Here is a 14,438-nt window from a genome sequence, read left to right on the forward strand (position 1 = left end):
ATAGTTTAGTTCCACAAATCACACGACTAGTTCCATGGCTTCAAATGGTCGCGCTACAAATATTTTAACTACAGCGTAGTGTTTTTATCATTTAAAATGACTTTTGTGTGTTTTCTTTGCTTTTATAATATATTCTAAAAGATTTTGTCACATATGCTTTGACCTTCGTTTAAATGAAAGTGAACTAAATCAGACACAGGATTGCATAACTGAATATAATTGCGTGATCTGTTGATTTATGTACGTATTCGTTCATCCTTTCGTTATTTGATTTCACATTCGACTTTCCTTTAAATTAAATATGGGCACAGTCTAATCAAAGTCGCATCTAAATGTTGTCAGCGAGGCTGGAGACGGGACAGAAGCAGAACGCTCGTTCGCAGTGTAACGGGACACTGTGTGTCGTCACAGGAAACCCGTTCCACACTCCTTTGCTGCTTCAGGGGCCTCAACTCATCACCGAGCACATCTCACACACTACACACTGCCGCAGCGGAGAACAAGACCGAGCTAACGAGGTAAGAGCGAGAATGTATTCATCTATGTCCACATGTAGATGTATTCTTCTTACGACGCGTATTTATCGATCTTGGTTTCTACACTCACTGCGCACTTAAGTAAACTTTACTAAGCATCCTGCTGGGTCATGTTGCTCAGAACTGAAATAGAAAACTCATTTCAGTCCATTTTCCTTTCTCAAATAATACAATTCTATTAATTGCTGTTAGAGTCACTCTAAATTTGATGATTTATACATTTTGCTTGTTATTCAAGAACCTTTCAAACTTGAAAGGTTCCTGTACCAACTTAGACTAAATCACTTTTTGTGGTAAAGAGACTGACAGTTATTGATCTCAGTTTGACTGAAGTGTTTTAGTACATGTTTTACATTTGCAATAACATTTAAACATTACACAAAAATTTAAATGGTGAGTTTACGTTGCGATATTCTAAACAGTAGTGATAAACTGATATTATTGCTTAATATGCCAGTATTTGGCCATTTCAAGGTTATTACACTCTAAAAAAATGCTGGGTTGTTTCAACCCAATGTTGGGTCAAATATGGACTAACCCAACTGTTGGGTTAAATTTTGGTTACATTTTTAAATGAGCTTTTTAACCCAACAGCTGGGTTAGTCCATATTTGACCCAACATTGGGTTGAAACAACCCAGCATTGTAGCATTAACTGTAACCAACTTTCCGAGTGAAGTGCTTGTTCTGCCTAGTGTCACTACAACAGACTTGTCACTGCACATTTTCTTTCTTTCTTTTTTAAACTATCATTAGTTTAAATATTGTGGAAAATATGTGTTTATTTACATATGGCAATAATTTGCTGCCATTAAATTATAATTGCCGTCATTACAGTCCTGGTGACACCCTAGATGCCACTAAAAAAAGAAAAACCCTTATCAGCTGACCACTATTTAACAGTGATGTCTTTTAGTTGAACATTGAGGTTTGTAGCTGTGTTCTGGATAATGAATCTCTTGAACACTTAACACATTAAATAGTTTTAAAGAAGACGTGTTTTAGGAAAAGTCACGAAAGTCATTTAGATGGTTTGGAGGGTTCTGATCAATCATATTATTTTGACTTGTATTAAAACTTGACATAGAGTACAACCGTTACTTAAATATAAATGTGGTCTGCTTACAGATTTCACATTACATTTTAAGGACTTACATTTGTTATTATTGTGTTAATATGAAACACATACACACAAGCAAAAAAAAAAGGCGTGAGATTTCAGCTTTTGAAATTTCTTTAAAAATGACAGAATGATTTCAGTTGAACAGTCTAACAGTTATCTCTGTGAGTTTGCACATTACAACCGCTGAATACAACTTTATGCTGTGTCACTTTAAGATGAATCCTTATGAGTGAAGAGTGGAAAAATGTGGTGTTATATCCATGGGTGTTTCCTAAACGGACATGAGTTAAACTAACTGTCAGTGGGCTTCCTGATTTAAGATCTGGAGAGTGGCTTTTTGCGACCAGGCCCAGTAGAGAGAGAGTGACAGGAGAGAGAGGGAGGGAGGGAATAGGTGGGAGGGTTTGGGTTTGAGAGAGAGAGAGGGGTCTCTGGGAAAGTCACATCTATAAACCACTCCTTTAACTTCACAGGAAGGGCAAAAAGTTATCATGTTTTAGCCCTCTGTTTTTCCACTAAATGCTGGGGTCATCCAATCATCCAAAATGTCTAGAAAAACACTTTATTTTCACATTCCTATTAGAATGACATCTAAGTGATTTATGCTCACCGCTAACACCTGAATGGCCAGATTTATAGTTTTCTTTCCTCTCTTTGAGTAGTTTTATGGAATGTATTTCTTTCATCACATCACTGTCTTTTTAATGTAGATTTATTGTAAATCAAGAAAAAGTTCATTAAGAAATGTCATTCATCAAAGCACATTTAGTACATTCATATAGTTTCACAGTCGTCTTTCTTTTTCTTTTTTTTTTACATATCTTGAGTTACCCTCACTATAACTTCAGCATTTCTGTTTGAACATTAGTTCTCAAAGTATTCAAACTACAAAGACAATATTGCTACACTGATATCTTGGGATATCAAGATAGTAGATCAAATTAATCTGTCCTGTGAAGTGGCATGAATTTTGCATAATGAATAATGTAATACAAATATTATATGTAGTATCTCAATAAATAGCTGTCTGTTTATCTCAAATGAAGTACCGAGAGTGGATCTGTCAGGGGTTGGAGCTTACAGGACTGAGTTATTGTATTCACATACATGCTGATGTCCCAGAGACACATAAATTCTATATTGATGGTGATTTACATTGCTTAGGCGAATATGTTTTGCCAACTGGAACTGAATTGGCTGAACTAGAAACAATTGTAGACACACCGGTGGAATGGTGACGGTAATGTAAAGGTTACAGCCAGTGCAATTGATTAATGTTTTCAAACAGGTTTCCAGAGCACTGTCTGACTGGACAAAGATCTGGCCCCAAACTCTTGTCATTGTTTACACAAATGTTGCTATGTTGAGCTGGCTGGGATGTTCAAATCAAGCAATGTACCACAATGTTTACACTCTTCAGTAATGTATTCTACCAATGTCTCAAATTTATCTCTACATATTAGGAGAGAGTAACAACGAACATTACATTTAGATGTGTTGTATAAGAGTTGTTTTCAGTCCTGGCCCTGGGGGCCAACGGCACAGTACATGTTGTATGTATTTTTTTTACAGAATCTGACACACTGGATACTGTAGAAAGACATTCATGACATTCACTGAGCCTGCAACTACAACAGTTCTTTCTGGCTTGTGCAATATTCCGTGTTCGATAAATCTATACCTACTAATTCAGACAGAAATAGTTTATGAAGTCTCTGTGTCATTTTGCAGTGAAATTTCTGGAGGTGGGATTTGTAACTGTTGATCTCATTCTGGACAGAAAATTAGGCATACAGTGACCCACCAAAATACTTCAGCAAAAGTAAAAAATGCATGTAATCATTGCATTTAGATTAGATTTCATCAACTCAAGTGACATTTTAAACAAAATATTTCACAAAAAGATGTTTGCTTTCAATGAAAATCAGATATACAGTACCGCTCAAAATTCTTTCTTTTTGTGTGGTTGTCAAACTTAATAGAAACAGTTTATAACAGTTTATGAGGTTACTCTGCTTGGACACCAACTGGTCAATTTGAGGAGAATATACATTTTAATCAGTTGGTAATAAAAATGGCTAAAATGGCTCAGAAAAGGTGAAGTTAAAAGGAAGCTCTAGAATGAAGCTCATCACTTGTTTGCAGGTGCCAAATGCTTTGATATTTTGTTTATTAATCCATGTATAATCAATGTACAATTCATGCCATTGTGGTTTAATTCAGTGGGTGCCCAAATTGATTTATTATGATATCAGAGGGTGGCTTCCATACCTACCTACTCTATCCTTATTAACCATCTGTTTTCTCTTAAATATTCTGCATCATCTGATCTGTAATATCTGAAATGACCAAATGAATTTGAGAAATTAAAAAAGAAAATTATATTTTATGTGTAAGTCCCTGTTACCAAACAGAACATGCATGTGCCTGATGTGCCTAATGCACTCATTCCTTCTCATGTAATTCAGTTTCATGTTTTTAAATCAGATAGAGCAATCTGTACTCTATATGTAATACATTTATCATTATTTATGAAGCAAAATACTGGTATTATTACAGTAGTACAAGATAAAAAATCGTATTCAGAAATTTCTTCAAAAGTTGCGATTATTGCCATTTTGCATCGAGAAATATTTCCTATCCAAATGAAAGTTATAAAAAACCCACACGTTCGCTAATTCACTTTGTCTAGACTTCTGGGAAGCATGTTCATTTTTGAGACTAAAGACAAATCCAAATGGATAATTTTCCACATATGAGTCTAGTCATGTGGTTTCGGGTCCCCATCCAAGCAGGAAATGTTTGGAGGCCGAACAAAAGAATCACATGACGTTTCAGCCCCTTGGCCATGGCCATACCGACAGGTATTAATTTAAAAAGGAAATAACAACAGAATCAAGGCAGATGTTAAAGATGTATTGGAATGCTCTGATAGTTCCACATGAAACACCATAAAAAGAATAAACCGGGGTTGTGTATAATCAAACTGTAGTCCAGGATGTCATAAAACATTAGCATGTAAAAATAGTGAATACTTTTTTTGCATTCAACTTTTTTGTGGCTAAAACAGATCTTCCTATGCTTTGAAACTGATTTATGATGTTATCTATCAAGTGAGCCAAAACAGCCACGGTGGACCGTGTAATGCATGTTTAATGACGCCTTCTTGCCTTTTGTGGCGATTATCGGCGCCCTGATGGACTGAACTTTCACGTAAATCAGGCTTTGATTCTACCCTCTTTTCCAACTTAACAACAGCGCTGTTACCGCACTCCTGGGAGCAACAATAGGTCGACAGTTCACCTGGCTCCAATGGCTTGTTTTCTTGGAACTGGGAATTTACTGTCAGCTTGACAAAAATAACCATCAGAAATCCTTTAGGGAAATCCCTAATTTCATGTTTTCATTGTAGCTAACCTACACTCTTTGTTTAGCTTAACAATTAACCTAAATCTATTAGCAAAGTGTCTGGTCATCGCTCAGTACTTTTGATGTCAAACAGATTACTCTGTTTGCTTTCAGCGGAAGCATTCGGATCATTTGGATACACAAAAGCCAAACACTGGAACCATGTTTGGATGCTGGATTACCTCATTTCTCTTTCTGTCGGCAACCTCTGAGGTATTTGTTTGTCATAATTTTATACTAAAGTAATACACAGATTTATATCATTTTACTGGGTTAACTTGCTAGCTATTATTAACTCAAGTGTAACGAAACAAACTGATCCATGAAAAGTTTTTAAGTTCTCAACAAGCAAACAGTCATTTGAGTGTGCATCTGCAACTATTATGCAATTCAAAGGTCCTGGACAGACAAACAAAGATTTGTTTTCTAAGGTTTATGTATCAGCCATTTTTGACATTCATCATCTAATGTCATTGTTGATCTCTCTTTTGTTTTTCATATTTGTGAATAGTTTTTTGTGGTGGTCCTCTCAGAGAACAACACTGGAGGTACGGCACAAAAGAAAGGCCATGAAATGGGCTTCACTCGTCACAATATTTTGACCGCCCAGTTTGAATGTTACCAGAAGATTATGAAAGACACTAATCACAACAGAACAGGTGAGAGAGGTTCATATTTCACTTGACTCTGAGTAATAGCTATAAACTGCAACTCAGTCAGTCTTTAACTTGGATGGTTTTAAGAATATTAGGGGGCATGGACCAAATTGGATGATGTTTTGTCACATCATCCTGGAACTTACAGTAAGGCTTTTATGTGAACAGATGATTAATTGGAAACATTCCACTGGGTGTTTCCTACAACATGCATTTGTTCATCTACAGAAGCTCAACATCAGCTGTCTGGCCTCTGAATTAAGATTCATTGCTGTCTACGAGACACAAGTTATAATTGAAGGACGGTGATTAAAGCTTGTCAAGGGGAGGCGGATGTTCTGTAACAGCTGTTAAAAGCTGTTTGGCAAAGACGCCCAAAACTGAGGATCCATTTGCAACTCAATAGTATGATAAAACATTTATAGAGTGCAACAGTGTCCACCCACATTTTCTGGACATGGTTGGCAAAGACCCCCAAAACTGAGGATCCATTTGCAACTCAATAGTATGATAAAACATTTATAGAGTGCAACAGTGTTCACCCACATTTTCTGGACATGGTTTCCATTCATTTTTCCCAATGCGGCTAGCTACAAGGTGAATTACAGCATTACAGACTTTGAATGAAGCAAAAAAGGATTTGAAAAAAGACAAAGGTTCAAGACTTTGAAACTTTAATGAGGTGAAGAATTACAATCACATTGCGTGTGTGTGTGTGTGTGTGTGTGTGTGTGTGTGTGTGTGTGTGTCGGTGTAAACAATATCGTTTACATTTATTGCAAAATATGCATATATTTACAAATATTTAAGTAGTTGAGAGTGTGTGGTTACATGGGAGTGGGTGTTTTCTGCTCACCATGACACTCTTGGTGGAATTTTCTTTACAGTAGCATGGGTAATGTAGTTTACACTGGGAAATATCACTGTTAAACATGATTCTTTGAAATAAAGGTTGAAATAATGCAAACTGATGGCTTCAATAAACGCATATTCCATTGACAACCTCAAAGATCACAGTAAAGTATATCTGTCTTTAAGGGTCAAGTTATTGTTAAAAATAAGTTATTGTTAAAAATAACTTTACCTGTGGAGAAAATGAATGGAATATTTACCTCCGGAATCCAACTGCTGCACTCTATATGCAGATTTATTGTTATTATTGATAAAAGATCTTTACTGTCTTTATAGCAGTCTTGTCTGAGAAGCCGATTGCCAAATGTAGACACAAAATACTAAGACCTGTTTTACATGCATGCTTTAAGAAAGACCAAAACTACAAGTTCCAAGTTGTTATGTTATTAATAACTGCAAATAACTCTATTGCAGATGGCTCTATGTGTAAACGGACCTGGGATGGATGGATGTGCTGGGAAGATTTGGAAGCAGGAGTCACTTCAGCTCAGCACTGTCCAGGCTACTTTAATGATTTTGACACCTCAGGTGAGTCACATGTTAGATTTTCTCTCTTTCTTTGCCCATTGAATGAAGGTTACTTAATACTTTATATAAAAGCCTGACTAATCCAAATTGTGTTTTATCAGAAATGGCAACGAAGATTTGTGCTGATTCGGGCCACTGGTTCGTTCACCCAGAGAGTAACAGAACATGGACAAATTACACGGGCTGTAATCATAAATCTAATGATCACAAAAGGGTGAGCTCTAATTTAGGACTACAGTGGTCCATTCTATCTTCAAAATTATTGCTTCACATAACTTTTGCTTTTGTTCATATGGTAAGTTTTGTATATCTATCCTCTTCTTTTCAGACAGCACTTAATCTCTACTACTTGGCTTTGATTGGTCATGGATTGTCGCTGATATCTTTGTTTACTTCTCTGGGGATATTTTTCTATTTTAAGTAAGTAATGTGGAAAAAACCTTGTCGCCATATCATATAAACGTATCTCCCTTTCCACCCAGTCTAATATAGTTTGCTGTTTTCTTCCACTCAGGAGCTTAAGTTGTCAAAGGATAACTCTGCACAAGAATCTGTTCTTCTCTTTTGTGCTAAACTCGGTTATAACCATCATCTTTTTCACTTGTGTTGCAAACAACCAAGAAGTAACACAAGCCAACACAGTAAGTGTACAAAAAGAATAGTGGGCTCTCATGTCACGCACAATATGACTAGGAATGCGTATTAAGAAAGTGAACAGGGTCATTTTGATTTGACATTGATGTTTTTTCTCCAAGGTGAGCTGTAAAGTGTCCGTGTTCATCCACCATTATCTCCTGGGCTGTAACTATTTCTGGATGTTGTGTGAGGGAATCTACCTGCACACGCTCATTGTGGTGGCAGTGTTTGCTGAGAAACAGCACCTAATGTGGTATTACCTCCTAGGATGGGGTACGTTTTTAAAATTGCCTCGCTAAAATGCACCAAAATAAAGCTGCTCTCTGTTTTCTGCTCACATTTAATGATTTTATTCTTTTCAAATGTTTCCCAGGCTTCCCGTTAATACCTGCATTCATCCATGCAATATCCAGAAGTTATTACTACAATGACAAGTGAGTTAAATCGAATAGGAATTTAAGAATTCTGATCCTGCTTAATGATTCTGGTTCTATAATGATTCCAGTAAAACATTTTTTTGAGGAAGCATCCCTCCTCCTCATTAGTGGTCATAGTTACAGTATATACTGAGCAACAGTACTGTTTTTATATTACTGTTGAAAAATGCTTATTTTTACAGTTTTAACCATATTATTTTGAGAGCATATTTTAATGTTATATATTAATGTTGAATGTTACATTTACAGTGTGTATATATACACTACCAAAAATGTTTCTTAAGGGCTGCATGTATTTGGTGAAAACAGTAAAAACTAATATTGTGAAATGTTATTACAATTTAAAATAACGGTTTTCTATTTAAATATTTAAAAATGTAATAATGATGGCAAAGCCGAATTTTCAGCAACCATTAATTCAGTCTTTTTAATATGCTGATTTAATGCTCAAGATGTATTATTATTAATGTTGAAAACAGTTGTACTGTTTAATATTTTACTGTGATACACTACCATTCAAAGGTCTTTGGTAATTAAATGGATATTTAAATTCATATTTAAAAAAGAGAAATACTTTTTTTTCATTAAAGAAGCGTTTAAATTTATCAAAAGTGACAGTAAATACTTTTATAACGTTATTATAAATGTTGTTCGTTTGAAATAAAAAAAACTCTTTTCAACATTGATAATTACTGTTTTTAATGTATTTTTTAATAAATAAATGTTGTGAGCATTAGAGATTTCTTTCATTCAACATTAAAAATGATTAATTATTCCAAACTTTTTACCTTTAATGTATATATATATATATATATATATAAAAAAAAGTTTTTTTTTTTTTTTTTTTTTTGCCAATTTCTTATGCTGTAGATTGTAGCTAATAAACACTGTTAGAGCATTGTAGTACCATGGAACCAATTTTAAAAACTGAATTAGTTCTCAATTTTGAATTCAATGTCAAAAAATGTACGTTCAGTTCATCCCAGCTTCTGTCAGGACACAGGAATACAGTGACCAAGCAGAGTCTGAACATCTTGTGAAATCATTGCAGTGATGTCACTGAACAGTTAACAAAGTGTTCATGCGTTCATTGGTTCTGCTTTCCGTAAATCTGAACTTTTCTCACGCTTTTGTCCACAGCTGTTGGATAAGCTCGAACACTTCTCTGCTCTACATTATTCATGGTCCCATCTGTGCAGCCCTTTTGGTAAGCCTGTTTTTCTTTTTCTAGTCTTATTGTCGTTCTCTATTTCATTTTCTCACACTTTATCTCTCTTGGTTATCTTCTACCCACCCTTGGAAATGTATATGTATCTGCATGATCTTGATTTTAAAAAATCAGCTTAAGCTCTGGCAGTTTTAATCAAAATGCCGGGTTCTCTTTGTTGTTTGTGTTGATGTCAGTTCTGATTAGGAATGAATTTCAATGCAGCCCATAAAAGCATGTAATGAACACATGCCCAGTATCAAATTAATCTTGGACTTACTTCTGCAGTGCTTCAATTGCCAGTTTAAAGCTGATTTTGTGTCATTATACAAAGTTATTGCTGTTTACAAGAATATTTATACTTTCAGAATTGGTTGATGACAAATATCCAACCAATACTCACAGGAAACCGTTTTACAGTAACCGTTTTACGAGGTGGCGATTTCATTTGTATGATGTGAATCATACAAAAATGTAGGATTTTTAGAAAAAAAGTAAGCATTAGGATCCACCCCTGCTGGGATGAAAGCAGATTGTACTAAAACATATGGATAAAATCATACAAATTAATATTAATTAGCCAAAAGTCACTAATAAATATATAAAATTGTGAAAAATGGCCATGAGACTATGTTGGAATGTCACAATCTCAATATAATAACCGATTCTTAAACTATTTGGTCCACCACCAGTCTTGAATATATGGTTGTATCCGTGGCTGTTTATATGACAATTTATAGGTATTTTGATAGCCTTGTATATCTGAATATGTCTTTCCAGGTAACATAACATAATCCAAACTTTAGAATTGACCTTTTAATCCATATTTGAATGTACACAAAATAAAGTCACTTTTTATTAAAACCTGAAAATAAAAAGAATGTTTAACATTTCGAAAAATGTAAAAAGAAAGTCAGTATGTGACATAGTGTGTCTTTACTAGTTTTGGTTTAGAAGTAATGTAGTGCATTCCTTTCTTTCTCTGTCTGTATAGTTGATTTTTATTCTCTGCTTGGTTTCCACAGGTTAACCTCTTCTTCCTTTTAAACATTGTAAGAGTGCTGATCACTAAGCTGAAGGTGACCCACCAGGCAGAATCCAGTCTATACATGAGGGCCGTCAGGGCCACCTTAATTCTGGTACCTCTGCTGGGCATTCAGTACATACTGCTGCCCTACAAACCCGACGGACGGCTCGCCGCCGAGATATTTATACACACGATGAACATACTTATTCATTACCAGGTAAGTGCTGTTGACAACAGGAAAATAATCAATTTATTAAAAAAATAAAAATGACAATAAATAAATCAACTTGGACTATAAATATACATATGTGAAACTTTAAATAATTAATGTTTAAATTAGTGCTGTCAAACAATTAATCGCATCCAAAATAAAAGTTTTGTTTACATAATATACTGTATGTGTGTATACTGTGTATATTTATTATGTATATATAAATACAAACACATGCATGTATATATTTAAGAAAAATATGTTATGTTTATATATTAAATATATTTATATATAAGAATATAAATATATAAATGTGTATACTAGTGCTGTCAAATGATTAATCGCGATTAATCACATCCAAAATAAAAGTTTTTGTTTACATAATATACTGTATGTGTGTATACTGTGTATATTTATTATGTATATATAAATACAAACACATGCATGTATATATTTAAGAAAAATATGTTATGTTTATATATTAAATATATTTATATATAAAATAAAATATAATAACATAAATATATATACATGAAAATGTTTCAAATATATATATACTGTATGTGTGTATACTGTGTATATTTATTATGTATATATAAATACACACACATACAGTATATATATATTTGAAACATTTTCATGTATATATATTTATGTTATTATATTTTATTTTATATATAAATATATTTAATATATAAACAACATATTTTTCTTAAACATATACATGAATGTGTTTGTATTTACGTATACATAATACATTTACAGTACACACACATATATTATGTAAACTAAAACTATAATTTTGGATACGATTAATCATCTGACAGCACTAGTATATACATGTAAATATTTTCAAAATATATACTGTATAATAAATAATAATATATATTATGTGTATATAATATAATAAATAAATAAATATATAATACAATAAATATACACAGTACACATACATATACGTAAACAAAAACTTTTATTTTGGATGCGATTAATCATTTGACAGCACTAGTTTAAATATGTAGTTAAATGTAACAATAAAATAATTTATTAAAACCTAATTTTTATATGCATCTTGCATTAAATTGCATAGATCAAAGACCTACTTTATCAACATTAAATTAAACCAATGGCATTTTTTTATCACTTGGCAAATGAAAAAAGAAATGCAATTTGTAAATTTTTTATAAAAAAAATCTATATTTAATACATTTGAATTATAATAAAAAAATATTTGAACATTGCAAATTATGTATTAATGATATATTATTTATTGTTAGATTTAACAGAATTTTAAATAATTAATTAAACACTTTTTCTCTCAGTTAAGTCTATTAAACCTAATTTAAATCTTTAAATCATTAATTAATTAATCACATCCAAAATATATAAATACACACACACACATATATGTATATATTTATTAAATATTTACATGTATATATGTATTCACAATTAGATATGGTTTATATTATATATAAATATATATTACATATATTTCTTAAATATACATGGTATGTCTGTGTATTTATATATATACATATAAATATACACAGTACTCACACAAATATTATGTAAACACAAACTTTTATTTTGAATGCGATTAATCACGATTAATCGATTTGACAGCACTCATTTAAATCTATTGTCTACATTTTTTGTTAATGTGAAAAGTGATTTATTTATATTTTTATTTTTTATTTAACCTATTAATAATTGTTTTCTTTTTCATTTTATATTTTAATGGTACTCACACTCCTCCATACACATTGGTTTACACAAAAAAAAAACAGTAACTTTGAAGCTTATAAAATAATCCTCTTTTTTTTACACAGGGCCTTTTGGTTGCCACTATATTTTGCTTTTTCAATAGTGAGGTAAGCAATTTCAATGCATTCATAATTGTTAATGTTTTCCTTGCGTGTAGATCAAAACATAAATATATTTGTCATTATACTTACTATCTGTCTGTATTTTGTTTGTTTAGGTGCAAGGTGTATTACGAAGACACTGGAACCAGTACCGCATCCAGTTCGGCAGCACATTTGCGAACACTGAGGCCTTGCGTTCTGCATCCTACACAGCCTCCTCCATGACGGAGGTCCATCGATGTTACAGCATCGACGGCCACATGGAGACTCTGAACGGAAAGAGTTTTCACAATCTGGAGTCCACCATTCTCCGATCAGACAACCTGTACATGTGAGAGACTCTTAACTCTTTGACCTCTGGGAGAACAGCCTCATGGAGAGGACCACTGACTGAGATGTGTGTAAGAAGAGGCCTACTGGACATACATCTGGTTACTTTGGACTACAGACACCCAGAAGCCTTTCCTGTTCCGTAGAGGCCCTAGTTATCTCATGTTTATGGATGGGAACTGGAGAAAATACTGTATTTTATATGGAATATTAAAGTCACGTGAACCTTTTCCATGATGATCCAGTGGAACACTTTGGAGAACATCACAAATTGTCAGTCTTTCAGATTTCTTTATTGAAGTGGAGGTGTTCAATGGGTGAAACTATAAACTTAGGATTACACCCTAATGAAGCTTTTTCTTTATGGCACTGTGTTGTTTTAGTGAAGGTTGAGCCACACTGATGCATTGGATGATGGATTCCACATCTATGGATCTATGGAATATTCTGTCTCAAAGAACCTGTAGTAGAAGAAAGGAATAAACAATTAAAGAGACGAAATCACTATGATGTGCTTCCAGAAGATACTGATGACCTTGTCCTGCTCTTTTTGTTCATCCTGAACTTCATCTAGTTATCAGTTATGTGATTCATTTGTGACCCTGGACCACAAAACCAGTCTTAAGTAGCAATAGCCAAAAGTACATTGCATGGGTCAAAATGATCGATTTTTCTTTTATGCCAAAAATCATTTATATATTAAGTAAAGATCATGTTCCATGAAGATGATTGTAAATTTCCTACCGTAAATACATCAAAACTTCATTCATTTTTGATTAGTAATATGCATTGCTAAGGATTTTATTTGGACAACTTTAAAGGCGATTTTCTCAATATTTAGATTTTTTTGCACCCTCAGATTCCAGATTTTCAAATAGTTGTATCTCGGCCAAATATTGTCCTATCCTAACAAACATACATCAATGGAAAGCTTATTTATTCAGCTTTCAGGTGATGTATAAATCTCAATTTCGAAAAATTGACACTTAAGACTGGTTTTAATTTTGTGAAATTTTTATCCACATACAGGGCAATATTGACAATATATTCTATATATGCAAAATGTTTTATTGTCTCTTAGGAGTACTGAGTTTTTATATATACGTGTATATATATACTTTGATTAAAGAAACCAAAACAGAATAGAGTTACTGTCATCAGAAACAAGAGTCACTGTCAACATACATTTCCCTGCTAAAAGACTAGCAGATCATGGATCAATTAAATGAACCAGTCTGGACTAGCATGTAAATTCTTACTGGTCTGTTCAGCAGGGTTATCTTATTTACTTTTGATTCATCGAAATGTCTATCTTAAACTAATTTATCTGTAGTGCATATGAATCTCAGTATAAGTGAGTCTTGTTCAAAGGCAAGTCATTAGCACATGTGTTTGGAGACAGTTTTTGGAGATCTACAGATCTACAAACAGAGATGAGGTCTCTATCTGTGTCTCTATGTCTGGAACATACAGATGCGTTTGGCGTTTTTTTCACTGGTGTGTTTCTTAAAACATTTTATGTGCACATGCTGGATAAATAAACATTCATATTTTGAGATG

General features: G+C 33.3%; 1 protein-coding gene across 2 annotated transcripts; it reads left to right on the forward strand.

The window, feature by feature from the left end:
* The first annotated feature begins 470 nt into the window (after positions 1-470).
* On the forward strand, positions 471-13,527 carry calcrlb (calcitonin receptor-like b). 2 transcript variants are annotated; one of them, XM_016238187.1, is made up of 13 exons: positions 471-518; positions 5,181-5,279; positions 5,578-5,725; positions 7,049-7,162; positions 7,264-7,376; positions 7,491-7,582; positions 7,677-7,803; positions 7,918-8,071; positions 8,172-8,232; positions 9,376-9,442; positions 10,468-10,686; positions 12,513-12,554; positions 12,665-13,527. In XM_016238187.1, the coding sequence occupies exons 2-13, from the start codon at positions 5,229-5,231 to the stop codon at positions 12,881-12,883; spliced, it is 1,407 nt and encodes a 468-aa protein (XP_016093673.1). In that variant the 5' UTR covers positions 471-518; positions 5,181-5,228; the 3' UTR covers positions 12,884-13,527. The 2 variants fall into 2 exon arrangements, with proteins under 2 accessions (XP_016093673.1, XP_016093674.1); XM_016238188.1 differs by lacking the exons at positions 5,181-5,279; positions 5,578-5,725 and having other exon boundaries at positions 493-518.
* Positions 13,528-14,438: the final 911 nt, after the last annotated feature.

The sequence above is a fragment of the Sinocyclocheilus grahami genome, unplaced genomic scaffold (assembly GCF_001515645.1).
Source record: "Sinocyclocheilus grahami isolate Dianchi unplaced genomic scaffold, SAMN03320097.WGS_v1.1 scaffold534.1, whole genome shotgun sequence".
NCBI classification, from domain to species: Eukaryota; Metazoa; Chordata; class Actinopteri; order Cypriniformes; family Cyprinidae; genus Sinocyclocheilus; species Sinocyclocheilus grahami.

Bases quoted from the DNA above. Each gene is read 5' to 3' on its own strand.
- calcrlb (XM_016238187.1), top strand. From the start codon at position 5,229: ATGTTTGGATGCTGGATTACCTCATTTCTCTTTCTGTCGGCAACCTCT. The intron at 8,233-9,375 runs GTGAGTTAAATC...TTTTGTCCACAG, and splicing joins AGTTATTACTACAATGACAA to CTGTTGGATAAGCTCGAACA. The intron at 10,687-12,512 runs GTAAGTGCTGTT...TTTTTTACACAG, and splicing joins ACATACTTATTCATTACCAG to GGCCTTTTGGTTGCCACTAT.